This window comes from Pholis gunnellus (assembly GCF_910591455.1).
Source record: "Pholis gunnellus genome assembly, chromosome: 3".
Classification (NCBI taxonomy): Eukaryota; Metazoa; Chordata; class Actinopteri; order Perciformes; family Pholidae; genus Pholis; species Pholis gunnellus.
This window is the reverse complement of record NC_136529.1, coordinates 19,761,177-19,780,053: the sequence shown is the minus strand read 5'-3', so window position 1 is coordinate 19,780,053 and position 18,877 is coordinate 19,761,177. Positions and strand designations below refer to the sequence as shown.

Sequence of the window (18,877 nt, the reverse complement as noted above, 5' to 3'; positions counted from 1 at the left end):
GCAGGAGCAGCCTGACGTCCTCTGAGTGTGAATGACTTTAGAAAAACAACAGTCTGACAACAGCTCAGCAGGCGAGACGACCGCGGAGAACTGAGAAGCATTTTTCTTTTGTAACTTCTCCTCGCTTCCTTCCTTCCTTCCTTCCTTCCTCCACCTGTATGACTGCGTGAAGACAAAAGGTAAATAAACTGTTAACTGTTATAGCTCAACCGCTGGAAAAGTTCAGTTAACAGCAGGTGCACAATCTTTATGGGTATTTCTATGGGTATTTGTAACGTACATATTTGGGGTAACGTTATGTCCTGACGGTGAGTATCATCATGTAACGTTGACACTTGACAGCCAAGATTGAATTAAACGTAAAAGTTGCATTCACATATCTCCGTTTCCTTTGTCCAGTTCCAGTGGACACACCGCTGGTTCAACGACTGGGAGTTCACTGTTGACGCGTTTATTAGTAACGTATTAACAACCGACGCATATGCGTTGTAATTACATGCAGCTCGTGCGCCACAAGACATTACATTGACATGTTTTCCTCTCTGAAGACCAGACTTTATATCCCAAACTACGGGATTAGCTTCTCGCAGTATCGCTCAAAGAAGTAAATACAATTGCGAAACGATAAAGAGGAGCCAGTGAAACGTCAGCCTTGGCAGGGCAACAGACACCCAAAGGCAAACAGATAAAGAAACCAGAATTTAAGTGCTGCTGCAGAACGATTTTCACTGAGTCCCTGAATGTGGCCTGAATAAGCAGCAGAAAATCATCAATCAGCTGCAGCTTTATTTGCCAGACAGTGTTTGTTTCTTAGGAATCCAGCTGTAAAAAAAAAAAGGGGAAAAAAAGAGGAAAGCAGAAACAAACAGGACACAGCGTAACAGATTCCAATCTGATCCCTTTAACACACACCTTATAGGCTACATTTGATCCAAAGGCGAGAGTGACACATTTTGCTGACAAAACTCTTGAGAGTTACAAAGTATTAAAACTGTTGGGCGTGGAGTTACCGGTTTGTGCAAAAGTAGTACAGGTCAAACCAGATGACACACAATGCCTTTGGTATTCTGTGTAACAAAATTGGAAACACTACTGTTATCTTTTTCTTTCACACGGTGTGTGTACGTTTTAACTCTCCTTTTCGGCTCATGTGACGGCATATACTGAGAAGCTTGTTTATGCGTCAGTGGTTTCAGTTCAAGTGGAGATCTTGTGGGATCGTGTTCTGCAGACCGTGTTGATCGTGTGTGATGATGACTCATCGGGCCTTCAGTCAGTCTCTGACAACATGGCTCCCACCCGCCTGTTTGAAATCTTTTCATGTTAAGTGGGGTTGAAAAGTGACAATCCAAATTCACAGCCTATACATTGACATTATCAACTTGTGTTGAAGAGATCTGAGTAGTGTCATCACATGACGACAGCTGTTTACTCTCTTTTTGCCCTTTGAAGTCATGAAGTTATCAAAGATCCACAACAGGAGGACCCTTTATTAGACACTTGTTATCAGTTATCAGTGTCACGGAGCGACAGGTCGGGTCTTTGGCATGAGGAAGAAACTGACCAATGAAATGCTTTACTGCGGTCGGAAGTGGTTTTTTAGTTCTCGAGAAGGAAATAAAAGAAGATCCCGGCTGGAAGAGTTGTGTTCAGTGTGATTGGTACGTTTCTGTGGAGGTAGAGTGAGTGAGCCTTCCTTTCAACTGTGCCGACGGTGTTTGGTGACATTTTAAGACGCAAGTTAAAGAAACTTTCTCTTGCAAGTGCAATCAAGCAAGGCGTTTGTTTTAAGGTTAATGTGGTTGGCTGTTGGCCGGGGTTATACTTTTCATTTCAGATTCATCTATTTGTGTGATCAGAAGCATGCAGCAGATCAGTCTGTTCATGTCCACACATGAGACTTTTCATCTCACTTCTTGTTGTAATATTCTGTTCTTTGTTGGTGCGTGAAGGATTCACACTGCAGAGTGGATAGTGTGTTGTTCAGTTTCCTTGTGAGGAGAGGTTCTCTATAGTCTCTTCCATAGTGTCTCCCATTTTCTGCCAAAGAATCATGGAGAGAAGAGTGCAAATGTAGAACTGTTTGTGTCTCCATACTTACTGTACTTTGTCTGGCCATCAGCAGCAGTGTGGTAAATGAGTAACGCAGCTTGTAACAACAAGACTGTGGTCGGATTTAGTTCATGAGTCGAGATAAGAGTGCAAACCAGGCCACCTCAAAGTCTGAATATTTAAATTAGATATCCTACCGACAATACGAGTTCAGAATAAAGAGTATCCTTGTCTCTCAGTTACCCTCGAGCATCTCGCCTCTCAGGTTTTGAGGTATTTTCTTGCAGCTATTCCACTGAATTTATTTTGTGTTGCTGCATTGAAAGTGACGTTCAAACGATTCCACAGCAACACGTCCTCACTGGTTTGCTCTCGACAGACCAGACTCATTCAGCCTTCTTTGTAAAAAACATGTCCGTGTGTCGGCTGAAAGCGACAATGTTTTTTTCAATGTAAATATGCAGCTCGCTGTATGTAAACTCTTCCTCTCCTCCCCTCTTTCAGCGACTCAGTCATGGAGAGCTCCGTCGAGGTGTCCCAGACTGGCGACACCTCTAACCCCAAGCCAGCTCTGGCCCCCAAACCTCGGCTCACCCCCAAGCCCTTCTCTCTGCAGAAGAACACCACCATTCGCTCCATCAACGCCCCAAAGTCGGCTCGTGTAACCTCTAAGACGACAACACAGCAGGCCGAAAAATCTGAAGCCGCGAGTGTCCCCAAACCGACCGTGACCACCCCCGCTCGGAAACCCCCTCAACAGACCACCACCTCGGATTCCAAACACAGCCCTGTAGGTGGGCTCACCAAAGATCTGCCAAAAACAACCAGGGAAAGCAAAGCAAGTCCACATGGAGAGGATACTCCAGATTCTGGTGTAGGAAAATCTGATCCAGTCACACAAACCGCTCCACCCAAAGAGACACCCGAGTCCGAGCCAACCCGGAGAGATGATGTCACCCAAGCGAACCACAAAGCATCCGCCGATGTTGTAAACTCAGCAGAGACAGACAGAAAAAAGAAAGAAGACGAGGCTCCGGCTTCCGTCGTCCAAAGTCTCGAAGAAGCAGCAAGCGACGTTTCTTCCGTGGGCAGTCTGGCGAATCGATGGGGCGGCAGCAGGAAGCGCCTGTCCATGGAGCTCACCTCGAGGTTTGAGTCAGCCGGCCTGTCCCTGCCCCCCCAGCCCACTGCCACCATCTCCACAACCGGCAACACGGAGGACGCAAACAAACCAGAGCCCTCGGATCCGGAGCCGGAGCCGAGCCTCACGACGACGTCCGAGCCGCCAAACAAAGAGGGTGACGAAGGAGCACCGAAGGACGACTACAGAGGAGGAGGCAGCATCAAACGCAGAATCAGTCTCCTGTTTGACTCGTCGTCGAGGCCGGAGGCCATGACGAAGAGAGACGAGCCGGAAGTTGTAAACGGTTCGGAGGGTGTGAAGGGTGTGAAGGAGAGAATCAAGAAGTGGGCCGCGGAAAAGACCCCCGAGGGTCCGGAGACTGAGAAGCAGCCTCGGGTTGCGCCCCGAAATCGCTCTAAGAGGTGAGTGAGCCCTTCCTTTCGTCTGTGCTGATTTGTGTTTGGTGACATTTTAAGACACGAGTGAAAGAACATGTTTCTCTTGCAAGTGCAATCAAGCACGTTTATTTTAAGGTTAATGGCATTTATTGTGGTTGGCTGTTGGCCAGGGTTATACTTTTCACTTTAGAATTATCTATTGTGATCTATTTATTTTTGTAAAATTGGCTCTTGATTGGTGCGTGTAGGATTTACACTGCACTGCAGAGTGGATATAGTTTTTATATTGATTCCTCAGCGAGAAAAGAGGTTTTTAGTCCCCTCCATAGTGTCTCCCAGTTTCTGCCAAAAAATCATGGAGAGAAGAGTGAGTCTTGAACTGTTTGTGTCACCAGCTTTGTCCTCTTTTCCTTTGTGTCTCCACTTACTGTGCTTTGTCTGGCCATCGGCAGCAGTGTGGTAAATGAGTAACGCAGCTTGTAATATCAAGACTGTGGTCAGATTTATGTCATGAGTCTAGATAAGAGTGCAAACCAGGCCAGAAGATTAGATGTCCAACCTACAATGCGAGTACACAATGTAGAGTTTGTGCAGTTTCTCACTTACCTTCCAGTATCTCGCCGCTCTATTCCAACAACAGTACAATAGAGTTCAGTTTGTGTTGCAGCATTGAAAATGACGTTCAAAGGATTCGACAGCAACATGTCCTCACTGGTTTGAAGAGCGATTTCACTGTCAACAGTTGGAACGCCTTTATCACAAATAAATAGTTTTCTATGATGTGATTGTGATTGTCAAAATGTAAACATTCAGTGGTCGGAGCACCACAAATGAAATCCATCACTATTGTGGTGACTTAAATGCTTAAATCTTAAAGAAAAAGAAAAGTAGCGAAATAATCTGAATGGCTAGACACAAGAAGAGGCAAGTGAAGGATTTCTTTAACTTTGGACAGAAGCTAGCTGTTTCCCCAGTTTCCAGTCTTTATGCTAAGCTATGCTAACCAACATGCTGGCTGTAGCTCTGTATTGAGCACGCAGTCTTGAGCGAGGTATCAAAGAATATGTCAAAATGAGCTTGGATGTATTGAAAAGACAGGTCTGAGCTCTGCCATCGCTCTGTGGACGATTCCTTTGAATCAGGATCTTAAAACCTTGAACCGTTGTTCTGTCTTCCACAGCTTTGAGCCAGCGACTGCTCCAACGGCAGAGAAGACCCCGAAAATACTGCCTGCTGAGCCTCCTGTAACGGGGACGTTGTCCAGTCAGGAAGTGGATCTTTCTTCAAAGGCTGAACAACCCACAGAGACCTCACCGGAGACGTCTAAAGACGCTCCCGCTGAATCCAAGTCGTCGGACAGCTCCAGACTACAGCGTATGCTAAACAGATCAGCGGAGGGTGATGTCCAGCTACGCAATCGCAGCTCGTCTAAAACCCACACTGCCACCGATGAGGGAGACTCGGATGAGAGGGAAAGCGCTCAACGTGCTCCAAAGAGGGACAAGGTCAAACGGCGGTCTGTTCGCTTCGGTGTCGTGGAGAGAGACGACGGTGGGCCGCCCGTGACCCTGGGCTCACCGACCGATTCCAGCGAAGAAGAAGAAGAAGAAGAAGAGAGACAGGAGATCCCTGTTTCAGTGCCTGCCTACACACGAGTAGGAGGTCTTCAGAGGAAGGATGATGGTGATGAGGAGCGACTGAAACATTTGGAATTTGAAAGACGGAGAGCAGAGGAGCACAAACAGACATCACTCAAGCTGGAAGAGGAGCGGCAACAAAAGGAAGAAGAAGAAAGGGAGAAGGAAAGGGCGAGGCAGAAGGAAGAGGAGGAAAGGGAGGGAGAGAGGGCGAGGCAGAAGGAAGAGGAGGAAAGGGAGAAGGAAAGGGCGAGGCAGAAGGAAGAGGAGGAAAGGGAGGGAGAGAGGGCGAGGCAGAAGGAAGAGGAGGGAAGGGAGAGGGAGAGGGCGAGGCAGAAGGAAGAGGAGGGAAGGGAGAGAGAGAGGGCGAGGCAGAAAGAAGAGGAGGAAAGGGAGAGAGAGAGGGCGAGGCAGAAAGAAGAGGAGGAAAGGGAGAGAGAGAGGGCGAGGCAGAAGGAAGAGGAGGGAAGGGAGAGAGAGAGGGCGAGGCAGAAGGAAGAGGAGGAAAGGGAGGGAGAGAGGCGGAAGGAGGAGGAGGTGGAGAGACAGAGGAAGGAGGAACAGGAGAGAGAGAGGGCGAAGCAGAAGGAAGAGGAGGAAAGGGAGAGAGAGAGGCGGAAGGAGGAGGAGGTGGAGAGACAGAGGAAGGAGGAATGGGAGAGAGAAAGGTTGAAAGAAGAGGAGAGGAAAAGGGAGAGGCTGAGAGAAGAAGAGATGGAGAGGGAAAAACAGATGCAGTTGCTACGGCAGAGACAGAGAGAAGAGGAAAGAGAGAGGGCGAAGCAGAAAGAGGAGAGATTAAAACAAGACCAGGAGGAGAGGGGAAAAGAGAGACTGAAGGAGGAGGAGAGGGAAAAGGAGAGATTGAAGGAGGAGGAGAGGAAAGAGGAGAGACTGAAGGAGGAAGAGAGGGAAAAAGAGAGATTGAAGGAGGAGGAGAGGAAAGAGGAGAGACTGAGGGAAGAAAGAGAAAATCAGAAGCTGAGAGAGAAGAAAATTAACAAAAAGAAACAAAGAGAGGAGGAGTGGGAAAGAGAGTGGGTGAAAAGGACGGAGAGCTTAAGAGAAGAAGAAGAGAAGGGAAGAGAGAAGGAGTTGGAGTTGATGTATCAGAGAAAGACAGAGGAGGACAGGGAGAGGGCGAGACAGAAAGAGGAGAGTCTGAGTGACGACAGAGAAAGACAGAGGATGAGAGAAGAGGAGGAGAGATTGAATGAAAACCTTGAGGATTACAGATTGGAGGGAAAACTGAGAGAGAAGGAAATTAACGAAAAGAAAGAAAGAGAGAAGGAGTGGGAAGCAGAGTGGGTGAAAATGTCGGAGAGGTTGGGAGGAGAAGAAGAAGAAGAGAAAGAAAGAGAGAAGGAGTCGGAGTTGATGTATCAGAGAAAGACAGAGGAGGACAGGGAGAAGGCGAGACAGAAAGAGGAGAGGGAGGAAGAAAGATTAAGGGAGGAGGCGAAGGAAAGAGAGAGGCAAAGGAGGCTGAAAGAACAGCAAGAAGAGATGGAGAGAGTGAGGCAAATGGAGAGTGAGGGACAGAGAGAGGAGGAAAGGAAGAGGCAGGCGGAGAAAGAAAGAGTGAAAGAGTTGGAGAGAACAATACGACAGGAAATGAAAAAGAGTCAGGTGGAAGTTGTTTACGATGACTTCTCCGTCAGAACGCCTGCGGCCAGCGTGGATTTCGACGACTTCTCCGTCAAACCGAAGAGATGGGGCTCGCAGGCTAAAGCAGAGACGACTCCGCTCACCCACAGTCGGTCAGCTGTCTCTGCGGATAAAGAGGACGTCCAGGCGCCACCGGACACTGTCACTCTTCTGGGATATAGAGTGCTGGAGGAGCAGGTGGAAAAACCAGACAGCCCAGAGCCGACATTAGCCCAGGAAAGACCAGAGGAAGAGGAGGAGGAGGCGAAGGAGGAGGAACAGCTCATCTCCATGGAGGTGGAGGAGGAGGAAGGGGAGAAGGAGACACAGAGGGGGGAAGCGGAGGAGACAAATGAGGATGAAGTGGAAGAAGAAGACGAGCAGGAGGTAAATAACAACATTCAGTCCTCGTTCTGTTGGAATGCAACTTGATTTTGTTTTACAAAGTTAGGAAAGACATGTTTGTTTTAAGCTCGATGTTGCTTTACACACAAAAGATCCCACTCACTTCCACACAGTGAGAAACACAGCTTATCAATTACACACTGGTGTCAGATCAACCGATACCCAAAGCCCAGGATTGGGTACATCCCCACTTTAAACCCACTCTTGACAGATGTAGTTGTGAACACCAGCACTATATGAAAGCAGAAATGGATTAATGTCTCAGATAGGGTGAGGTTTTAGTACAGAGACAGGAGTGTACATGTAGATGTGGTCAGCCCGGCAGCCACACACACACACACACACACACCTCACCTGCACCAGCACATCGCCATTCCTGAAACACGGGAAAAGACATCTCGTTATACTTGCTTCACCCTGTTTCAGTCACAGCTTAAGAACGTGTTTGTGTGTCTAGGCGTGACATTGAGTGATGAAACAAGCATGTGTCACGTGTCAGTAGTAGTATCTGCTGACAGCAAGGGCGGTTATTATTAAAATAAATATGAAACATACTAATAGTCTCGGAGAAGGATAAGTGTTGGTTTACGAGGCGTGGCGATAAAAAAAACAACAACATGATTCTCAAACGCCTCGCAAATCACTGAAGATGGTATGTTGGTGGTGAGAAAAAGACTGTAGCAGTACATTAAACTGTATGAACTTCATGTCTAGTGGTGCACGAAAGTAGACGTGTGGTTAGAACGGAAAGAAATCTAACAGGAAGTGAGGTTCCTCTGCAGCTTGTCGCGCAATAGTCTGTCACCTACTTTTGTTTCGCTTGTATGTGTGCGTTATTTTTTATGTATTTTCAAAGTCAAAGGCATTTTAAAAGAAGAAATATATATATATATATTCATGAGCATATGAAGGAGGAATGGATTATTTCTCATGGGCGTCTTGGATGGAATATTTCCAGCAGCTATGGGTGAGTTTCTGCAGATAGAAATGTTACCGAACACAAGCGTGAGTGGTTTCACAGTACATTGCAAAGCCAGTGAGAGGGTTCAGCCTATTAGATTTATGTTTGGTATCGTAATACAGGCCTCTCCCGTCACCATATTTATCCACTTTAATAGGAATTAGCAATCACCATTTACTAAAGTAATCAAATCAGCATTGAATACACTACATGTTAAGTAAGTAGACTATTTGTAATACAGAAGTTCATTTGATTTAAAGCATCAATATTTAGCAAATTGATTATGATTTAAAAGCTGCTTTGGTAAAAATGCTTCATTCAAGATCTGTGACTAAATTTAGTGACGATGTGACAATATGTACCAAGAGACAATAGAGATATGTTATCCATCATACATTTGGTCATATCTGACCCTTTAACAGCTCATTAGGTCATTGTAAAAAAAAAAATCAATATGATGAAGAACTTTGATTTGTGATGAGTTTAAAGGTATAGTTACACATTTTAGAATTATTCATTGTCGTGCTGAGAGTTAGATTAGAAAATTGACACCACACTTAAATATTAAGCTGGACCCAGCAGCAGCTTAGCTTGGCTTAGCTTGGCTTAGCTTAGCTTAGCTTAGCTTAGCTTAGTTTATCTTAGTTTAGCATAAAGATTAGGGACAGGGGAACAGCTAGCCTGGCTCTGGTAAAGGGTAACAAGACCTGCATACCAGCACCTCCAAAGCTTGTCAATGAATACATTAACTCTCAGAGACGCTAGCTATTTCCCCGTCTCCAGTCTTTATGCTAAGCTAAGCTGTTTGCTCCTAATATATCAAACGATTGCATTAACTAATATCTGACCTTCCTGTCTGTTTTTTACCCCCATTTTAGGTTTCTTAATTCATTTTCAATAACACGTACTATATATGTAAAGATACCGCACTATTTTTAAAAATGCTACATATATGCCTTCTATGATAGGGGGTCTTTTCAATATTACCCACTCTCAATTTAACTTTTTGTGTTAACTGAAAAACATTCAGCCAATCTGAGAATAAAAAAATATTGAACAACAACAATAATGCTTGTTTCATGAGAGGAGTAAACTTTCTACTTCTGACTAGTAAAATCTATTTCATCCCCCTTCCAATTCATAATGAACGTATTCATTTGTAGCTTGTTAATTATAAGTCTTTGAAGATGTGAGGACGAATCTGACCACTTTTCTCTTACAAATTAGTCAAGTATGAAGTCTTTTGTTAGTGCTGTTGCTTATTATATGCTACATGGATATCAAAATGCTTGTTTTCTGCTTCAGTTGATTCACATTCAAAGACCGGATTAAACATCCGAAAATGAGAGGAAAGCTTGATCCCGCTTTATTATGAAACGAGACGAGGCAGCAAACAATTGAAGGTGAACGGATCAGGGCGTGGTGGTGACGCCTTATCACAGTACACCAGAGGGAATGAACAGCTGATAGGGCCATGCCAGTCAAGGCAGATCGGTTCGCCACCTGTTTGAACATGCAACATTTTTGCAGACTTCATGAAAACACTGAACTCTGTGTGTGTGTGTGTGTGTGTACATTCGTCTTTGTGATATCGTGTTTCTGTTTGCACTGTGTGCTTAAGCAAACAAACCAACTCACAAAACCAGTGAGCTACTGTAAGGAGGCATTGTGCCTTCATAGCCATTGGTATTGAAGCTTTTGTTGGACCTGAGGGTGAGCGTGCAGCCCTGTTTTCACCACTGAGTGGCACTGCTGCTCTTAAGAATTGCACTTCCTTTTCTTCTGCAGCACAGATACCGACACGTTTATCTCATGTAGAGCACATTTCACTCCTATAATACATCACTAAACAGTGAAGTTGAATAAAATCTTTTTAAATATGTCTGCGCAGCAAGAAAAGAACCCTCCACATCAAAGACGCTAGGGCTTTTATTTTGACAGGACAGAATGGGGAAAGTGTTTACTGGGCAAACACAAGCTGTGCAGCCAACCGTGTGCCCTCATTCAGCTTACTGACTGAAAGACAGATCTTACAGGGAGAAGAGCTATGTGGTTATCATGTCCTCATTTGGATCTGGTCAGCAGGGCAGCGGGTCAGAATGACCATATATGGTGCCCCTCTTTCTCTGTCTGCCCCCCCCCCCCCCCTCTTACACACACACTTTCTGGCACACATACACTCAAAGGAGGACGGGCTACACCGCGGACAGGAAAGTTCACATGTCCGCTGTCCATTCTCTCACTCATCCAGCGCTCCAAACTGCCTCTCAACTTTCCAACAGTCTTCCTGTTGTGTTTTCTGCTGTTGCCTCGGCCTAACCCCGCTCACAAAGACCTGACTCATTGAGCTACCTGCATCATTTACCTACGGGGGAGAGGGAGGTGTGCAGAAAAGCACCTAAAGGCCTCTGCCTGCCGCACCTTCCGTCCCTCTGGATTTTCCACATGCGAGCACAGAGCTCCGCTTTGTGTTGACGCTCTGTGAAATCACTCAGGTGTGGAGGGGTGATCTACCTCCCTCTACCTGGCGTTGGATGGTCGGAGTGCCGGATATTTCCCACGCTGCTTTTCCTTGAAAATGGAGTTGTGATGTCAACTGGGACGTAGCGACAGAGGCAAACAGTCTGTGGCAGTAGAAGTCTGATCAAAGGAGAGAGAGAGAGAGAGAGACAGAGGTGCACATGAAAAGAGGTAATCTTTACAACTGTTGTGTGCAGGACTAACAGCTTCATTGCTATTTTTTTTTTTTTTTTACTGCCAAGGGATTTTTTTTGAAGAGAGTTCTGTCAGTGTGGATCATTATGCGATGATGGGGGAAGTCGTTCTTCGGGACGCTGCTGTTCAGGAAGTCACATCCATCATCGTGGATGCTGCTGTGGAATAGTGTTGTCACAGTGCAAACACATGGCTAAGTCAGACTATTTACTTCTTCACTGACAGCAAATAATAGACCGCTCCAGGAAGTTTGTGTGACCTGAACCACAAAAACATGGATATAGAGGATGGATCACGCTCAGATGAAAGGTGGACTATATCTGTTTTTTTATGACGTCCGAAAGCCTTCTCACCAAACACAACTAGTGCTCTCTTTACCTTCTGCTTATTGTAAAATGACAACTGAAAGGTGGATCACAGACGCAGCTTTCTGACTCACCCAGAAATTGCCTTCTCTGGTGACCCATCCCCCCCCCCCCCCCCCTGGTGACCCTAGTGCCTGGACGAGCATCCGTGTGAGCTTCTCCACCATGCAGTACTTTGGAGGGAAGCTGTCGGCCGCCCAGCTGCAGGTGGCGGGCTGGGTGGGGGGCGTGCGGCGCTCCTTGCAAGGGGCTCTGGAGCTGGTGTGGGGCAACGCAGAAGAGAAGCAGGAGGAGGAGGAGGAGGAAGAGGAGGGTAAAGAGGAGGAGGAGGAAGAAGAAGGTGCAGATGGACGAGGAAGGTTTCAGAGAGCCGTGTCACCGCTGCGTAGCTTCGCCAGACGTAGCAGGAGATCCCTGCGTCGCTTCTCCGCCAGAAGTCGGCCGAGGAGAGCCGCCGAGCCCCGCTCTGTAAGAGCTGATGTAGTCAACCAGCAGAAACCAATGAAGGCTCTGAAATGCTCTGTTCTTATCAAATCCAGGTCGCGTCTAAATAATTCACCTGACAAATGACAGTCAGATTTGACATTAATAGCCTTTAAAGGTTTGACTAGCTCATTTTAATTGACATATAGGTAGCATTGATAAATGAACATAGCAGCTTTTAGGGCCTTTTTAGGGCCTGGGGTTTGTCAAATTAAGACCCAAGGGTTTCGGTGATTTTAACGGCTCCATGTCTCTCGATAGTGTAATAACTCCCCGTCCATGTCTCAACAGATAACCATGCAAATGTGAAAAGGGAGCGCAGTATAAGGCAGTGGCAGTGTTACAGGAAGGACACAGTTATCGGATAAAGTTGTCCAAATGCAGGGTTTTTATCAGTGGACATGCATGCCCTTTCCGCCTGTGTCTGCGGTGTGTGTGCAGAGATAAAGCTATAACAATAACATAGTGTGACACAGTGTGACAAGGTTTATCCAAGTATGTCTGTTTATGTCTGCACCCTCAGCATCTGTGTTGATATTTAGTTCAAGCTGATTAGGTTTACTCCTGCTGCCATTTTACAGCTCTTTCAAAGTTAAAATTGGCATTTTCACCTCTATCTCTCATTACATTAGAGCCTAATACATTAGATATATTACATTAACCATTGCATTGGGTTATAATTATGGTTTACTTACATAATACTGATCATATTTTTACATTGCAATATAATCATTTTAATTTATAAGAATAATCCAGGGCTATTTTTTGGAAGTATGAAAACTTCGATGTAGCATGTTGTAAAGGTCTACAGGAAATCTTCTGCCAAAATAGCATAATAGCAGCTACATGTGATTTACTTTATACTAATCTCTTTATATCTATATATATATCTCAACATCATCTGCTTTAGAGATAAAACAAACAAAACAACTGTATCTTTGGGTGCCATCTGCAATACAAGAGTTAGTTTTCTGAGACATATACAGGCTGAAATCTGTCTTGGTAGTTTTGTAGTGTTTACTGTGGCTGCTGACTGGAAGTGAGGGTGAGTGTGTGTGTGTGTGTCTGTGTGTGAGTCTGGGTCTGTGTTTGTATATATGGGTTTCAGCTACAAAGACCAAAAGGAGAAAACAACCTGCAGGCTATGTCCACTTTTAATTTGATGATCCATCACTTTCCTTTATTAGAGTGGATGTTTTGTTGACAAGTCTTCATCTATTATTCTGTAGAAGCGTCTCTCTTAGTTCTGCGTGTGGCATCTTTAGACGTTATCTTCTCCACTCCAAACAAGCTGTCTTCACACATTCCATCAACCTTGACAACTAACTCTAATAAAGCCCACTCTGTCTTGACTTGTACGTCCTCCGCCCTCCAGAGCACGCTGGCACATTCTCACTGACAAAGGTTTATTGCAGTTTAGAGTTGTAGTTTATATCTACACTTAGAGGTTGTTGTTGTGTGGATCATTTTACAATACGTTTTTAAAATAAGGAACACAATGCCTGTATAGGGTTTCCATAATGCGTATGTCACTCTGAAACAGGCTGTGCAAATGTACATTAAAGCTGCACAAACACGTACCACTTGTGCCACTCATAGTGACAAACCCACAGGTAGCTGGCGAACATAATGGAGCATTTAGCTGTTTAACAGCTGAATAATTCCCTCAGAGTTGATTTATGCCAAAAACTGAGCTACAAGGAGAGCAAACAATGGACTTGGATTTGCCAGGTGGCTGTAAACACGACTCTAAATGAATACTAAAGTTGCTCTGTAACTGCTACATGTGCAAATAGCTAACTGTTTGCTACCATATCAACTAGCGTTGGGTTGGGTTTTATTATGCTAATTTAGTGGTCAGCCTCCTCATTAATTCACCTGTGTTGAAGTGTAATTCAGAATAATCATCATACAAAGCTTCTTCGGCGGCCTCCAAGTCGTACTTGAAATAAAGCGTAGACTTTGTCTCTGCTAGAACAGACTTTGTTTGTCCCTGCATCTGAACACAGTCTGGGGTTATCGGAAAATCACTAGAAGCCTCGTCATTCATGCTGTGATGTTGCCAGATAACAGGCATTGTGCAAATGACGTAGAGTAATAAACTGACTTTTGCAGGAGATGAGATGTGTGTGTGTGTGTGTGAAATCGTACGGAGGGCAGCGGTGTTTACGAGAGTGTTGTTTTGTATCCAGGTGACAACATCAGACGACACAACAGTGGGATGTGCCCCTTGACAAAATGTGAAGTGAGCTTAAAGGAATGTGTGCGAGGAAGTGCACAGTAGTTGCTTTTGTTTGGAACGTGTGTGTGTGTGTGTGTGTGTGTGTGTGTGTGTGTGTGTGTGTGTGTGTGTGTGTGTGTGTGTGTGTGTGTGTGTGTTTGTGTGCCCATGCATTCCAGTATGTGGGCGTGACAGCGTGAGTTTGTCTGTGTGAGCATATAGGTGTGTATGCCAGTGCTCATGGTGTTTATTGAGGACAGCCCAGCCTCTGTGACCGGCTCATTAAAAGATGCATGCTTGGCTGGTCCTTGGTCCTGTCTCTCCCCCTCTGTAGTTACTGATCTTGGCTCAGCACACAGTCCGGTTACTCTCTGCCTCAGCGCCGCAGTGTGAAGTTCTAATGTGAAGATTTACAGAACAGCACATCATTAGATTTTTTTTTGGTGTGATAAAGCAGTCGGTCCAATAAAGAGAGAGAGGTAGAGGAGTAGTGGTAGTTATCTGGAGTTCAATATGTCGCTTTCTCTGGTTCTGATGCATGATATGTTTTCTGGTTGATTTTCCAGTTTAATTGAATGTCTTTCTGTCTCTGTCTCAGGCGCCGGTTAACAGTTACAGCATAAACGACGAGGACACTGATGCTTTGATCAGCAATGAGCCAGGCGAGCAGAATGGGGCTTGTGAAGAGACATCTGACATTGACAGGTATATACACACCCTAGACACCCACCCACACACACACACACATGCTGTGAACTGCAGACTGTATCTTTCGTCTTCCTTAATGGGAGACAGACAGGACCGGACAGGTTGAAGTGTCTTTCCTTGTGTCTTGTGCAAAAGGTGTGGCTTCACATTGAGATTATTTTATTCAAGCTGAGCACACCTGCAAATAGAAGCTCTATTCTGTAGCTATCTGACATTGAAGTCCGAAAGTAAGTAGCCTGAAAGTGCAGTTTGGGTTTGGAGGGCCGAGTTAAGCTCCGGCTTCACAGTATGATCAGTGGAGCATGTAGTGCAACCGATAACAACTTTTGCAATGACAAAAAACTTAAATATTCAGCATAAACAGACATGCAATTAGCAATTTCTGTTTTTTAAATATAAATCCTGTGACTCAGTGTAGCTGCACACTAAAATGTGACATCAGGTTTCTTCTAGACTTGAGCTCTCTGTGCCCCCTTGTGGCGAATAGAGCACAACACAGGAACTGAGAAAACTCCTGAACTTGGACTGAAAGCATCTGAACAATGTCCTTTTAGTTATAACTTCATTCTGTGCTCACACGTGATTTTAAATAGCCTTGTCTCTCTTCAGTCCAAAGCTCGTCCCTGACCAGGTTCCTGAAGCCTCTGAAGACGTTGATGCCACTGACTTTCACAGTGAGCCTGAACACGCTCCATTCCCTGAGGTTGGTGATTCTTTATTTCTACTCCTCCCCCCCGTTTTCCCGAATGGTGACACAAACACGACACTACAAACATTAACATGTAGTTTGGTTGTTCATTTGCAAACCTACCTGGGAAAATACGCACTCTTGCATCACGTCCGTGAATACAGTGTGTTCATTGCTTGCTGGATTCTGTGTGTGTTTGTGTGTGTCTGTGCACAGAGCTCCACTAATCTCCTCGACACTAGCGCACAGAGATCGAAGGCAGATCTGGGTAAGAGGCGAAATCGAACGCGTCCGTCGCGCTCTCTACGTGGAGGTTTTCCTGCGATGAAAAGCTCGGACTGGGGGATCTCTGACTTCACAGGTTACTGCTGCATCCATAATGTCGTCCAAACTTTTCAAACAAACAAGCAATGGATCATTCAAACATATCCGCTCCAGACTAAAAGCAGTCTGGAAATGTGGATTTACCGCATGTTCTGACTGACTGTCTGTGTTTTTAGATGAGAAGGAGGCATCTTCTAAGCAAAAGGATTCGGACTCTGAGGAGGAGCAGCCTAAACCGAAGATAGTGTGTTCTCCTCCTCCCACCTCTCAGAGAGTCCCCATGTTCCCCGGTTTGAGCCCTGCAGCCTTAATAGTAAGTTCTCAGAGTTTGAGAAGAGCTTCAGTATACGTATGTTTCCCAGTTTTCATAATAAACAGCGTGATTCATAACATGGTGGGCGGCATTTGAGTAAAGTGTCCTTCACTTTCTCCCCAAGGCTCAGCTAAAAAAGAGAACAAGTGGAGGAGGAGGAACTGGAGGAGGAGACGAAGCAGAAGAAGACAAGAGAAGAGAGGAGAAGAAAAGTCAAAAGGAGGAAGTAGCGCCGCCTCCCACACCACCGTCCCGCTCTCCTCGCCCTGCCGCTCATCTTGCGGGGGCTGCACGAGTGCTGCCGCCCATAGGCGGCGTGGACGGAGGGTGAGGAAAAAGGGAATGACAGCACACTTCCAAAAATGTATAAAAATCGATTTTAATCATGACACTCCTCTCACCTGTGATTCTGTGTGCCACTCAGGGCCGTCTCCTCTCCCGCTTGGCTGAAAGAGCTGAAGTCTAAGAAGCGCCTCAGTCAGTACGACGGCGAGACCTAGCCAGACGCAGGTGAGCAATATGGATGAGGTGATGATTGAAATTCCAACGACACTGATTCTTTTCTACATAATAGAATATGAATTTAAAAAAGAAAGTTCAGCTTTTTCCTTGTTATAAACTTGGGACCAACCACCTATTGTTCTTTCAAGGGGTTCTTTCTTTACATGTCAGAGTTAGTACATCAGGAGCGACATGTTTTTTGCATTTTTGAAACACCTACATCTTTTTTATGTATCAACATATCTTCTTTCTTTCTTTTTTTCTAATATTACCAGCATTCTAATTCTGTCAAATACTCATTGTTTATCTTCTTCTCACACAAAGATGATCCAGTGGGCACATCTTTGTGTGACTTTCCTATTTAGCAACAGAATTCTGATACTGGTACCAATAACAAGCACTTGTTCATAAGCCATACATTGCTTGTGATATATTGAGCATTATATTGGACTTAAAAAGGCTCAGCCATAGAGGAGCGTTGAGCAAGAACATTTTTGACATTCGGCTTGTACTCTGAATTACTGTAGGAGTGAAGGCATTATTCAAAAGGACTAATATGCTTGTGAGTCATAATGCTAGACAGCTGAATAGGTTTGCGATAACAGAAAGCGAATGGTTTGAACTTTCCAGCAGGGCTGTCAGGAACACGTGTGTTATTTGATGCGACTGTGTAAAATACTGACAGCAAAGCCCAAAACAGGAAGTGGGCCATATTTCTGAAAAGCTTTCTCCTGTCAAGATCTAAATTGCACAGTGGGTAAAGACATCCTCAATTTTGTGGAATTGCAGCTTGCAGCTACATTTTTGCTCTTACCTTCACGTACATCAGCTACAGTAAGTGAAAAGGACATCTCGATGTAACAGGGTTATGGATTTGAGTGCCACTGAATGCACTCATGGCAGTGTAGAGTACTTGCAGATAAACCCATCCAACAAACGACATCTGATCAAATATATTACATCAGAGTCGATGCCTCCTGTAGTCTGTGATTTGGAAAACTTCATCCTGAACTTTTCTTTCTCTTGTTCCCTTAAGGAGACGTCACTGCGCCATTGCTGTTCAGCACGAATCAATCCATCTCAGCTGCTGCTGCTGACAGACGCCTTGCCACGATTGCTCCATTTTCATCTTTGAGTGCCTTCATTTTGGACCTTCACTGAGATATGCAGGAGGGGAGTTCAGGCTTTTGACAAACGCAGAAGCCATCAAGAACTTTTCTGGCTTGCAAATGAAATATGGTGCCAAGACTGTGATGTGTTAATGCCAAGTACATGTTTTATCTACTGCTGTACAGAGGCTCAATGGAGGGGGAGGACACCAACGTAATTTAGAGCAAAGCCATGGATTGTCTTATTGTGTGAATGTGTTAGTCCATCATAAGCTGACAGGGACTGATGACACTAGGCCTTCAGCTGGATATCTACCTTCACACATACACACATATGTACAGAAAACACTGACTATAAATAATGGATTGAACCGTGTGTGTATTTTAGTTTAAATTGTACAAAAATGCCTTTTACATCATCTTTCCAATCGCAGATTGTCTCAAATAAACTTTTAAGCACTTTAAAAAATATATAACAAATTACCGTCCATACAGTACAGCTAAGCAATAGCATAATCAAGTACCTAACTGTAGTGACATGGTCAGGGGAATTTTTCTATTTGTTGCACCATGAATGTCGGTCTTCTCGTTCCAGGTCCACAAAACTTAAAGATGCACTTCCTGGTTTTTATGAAAACGCCCAATAGCTGGTTAGAAAATCAACAATGAGCTTGGAGGGAATTCTGAGCACGCTATAACAGAATCAGGAAGTGTGTTTTGTGACATCTTTAACCCAGAAATCTGCTCGAGATGTTTTTATGTGCCTTTTTAATGTTCAAGAGTGACTGTCATCATCGCTGTAATCATGTAAGATCAACATGCTGTATGATAAGAGGAAATTGAGGGAATTTTATTAAAACTTTTCTATGAAATGCAATCGAAGTGTATGTTTTTCATGGGAAGCTTTCACACCACAGTGCAAAAGGTGGGCATGCCGTGGAGCATGAAGACGCACACGTCCACTGGTCAGTTTTTAAGACACAACTTGGAAATATTGACGACATTGTCTCATTCGTCTACTGTAAGCAACCTTAATGGATGCAACTTTTTGAACGCTGGATGAAGAGAAAGGTAAAGAAACAAATAGAGGACAGGAAACTGGAGTGCAAATTAGCTGGGTGGGGCCAATACTGCTGAGTGAGACTGATCTCTGTTCATTCTCTTGGCTGGCTGTCAGTTCGTGTGCCCACTATAGGATCATGGTCAGGATGGCAGCATGGGCAGAGC

General features: G+C 44.8%; 1 protein-coding gene across 1 annotated transcript; it reads left to right on the top strand.

Annotated features, from left to right (window-relative positions):
* The first annotated feature begins 23 nt into the window (after positions 1 to 23).
* Positions 24 to 18,527, top strand: LOC306693888 (uncharacterized protein). The gene is made up of 10 exons (XM_079156548.1): positions 24 to 179; positions 2,557 to 3,597; positions 4,754 to 7,244; positions 14,606 to 14,712; positions 15,325 to 15,418; positions 15,620 to 15,764; positions 15,904 to 16,040; positions 16,165 to 16,367; positions 16,465 to 16,550; positions 17,578 to 18,527. Exons 2-9 carry the CDS (start codon positions 2,567 to 2,569, stop codon positions 16,538 to 16,540), a joined length of 4,284 nt encoding a protein of 1,427 aa, XP_079012674.1. The 5' UTR covers positions 24 to 179; positions 2,557 to 2,566; the 3' UTR covers positions 16,541 to 16,550; positions 17,578 to 18,527.
* Positions 18,528 to 18,877: the final 350 nt, after the last annotated feature.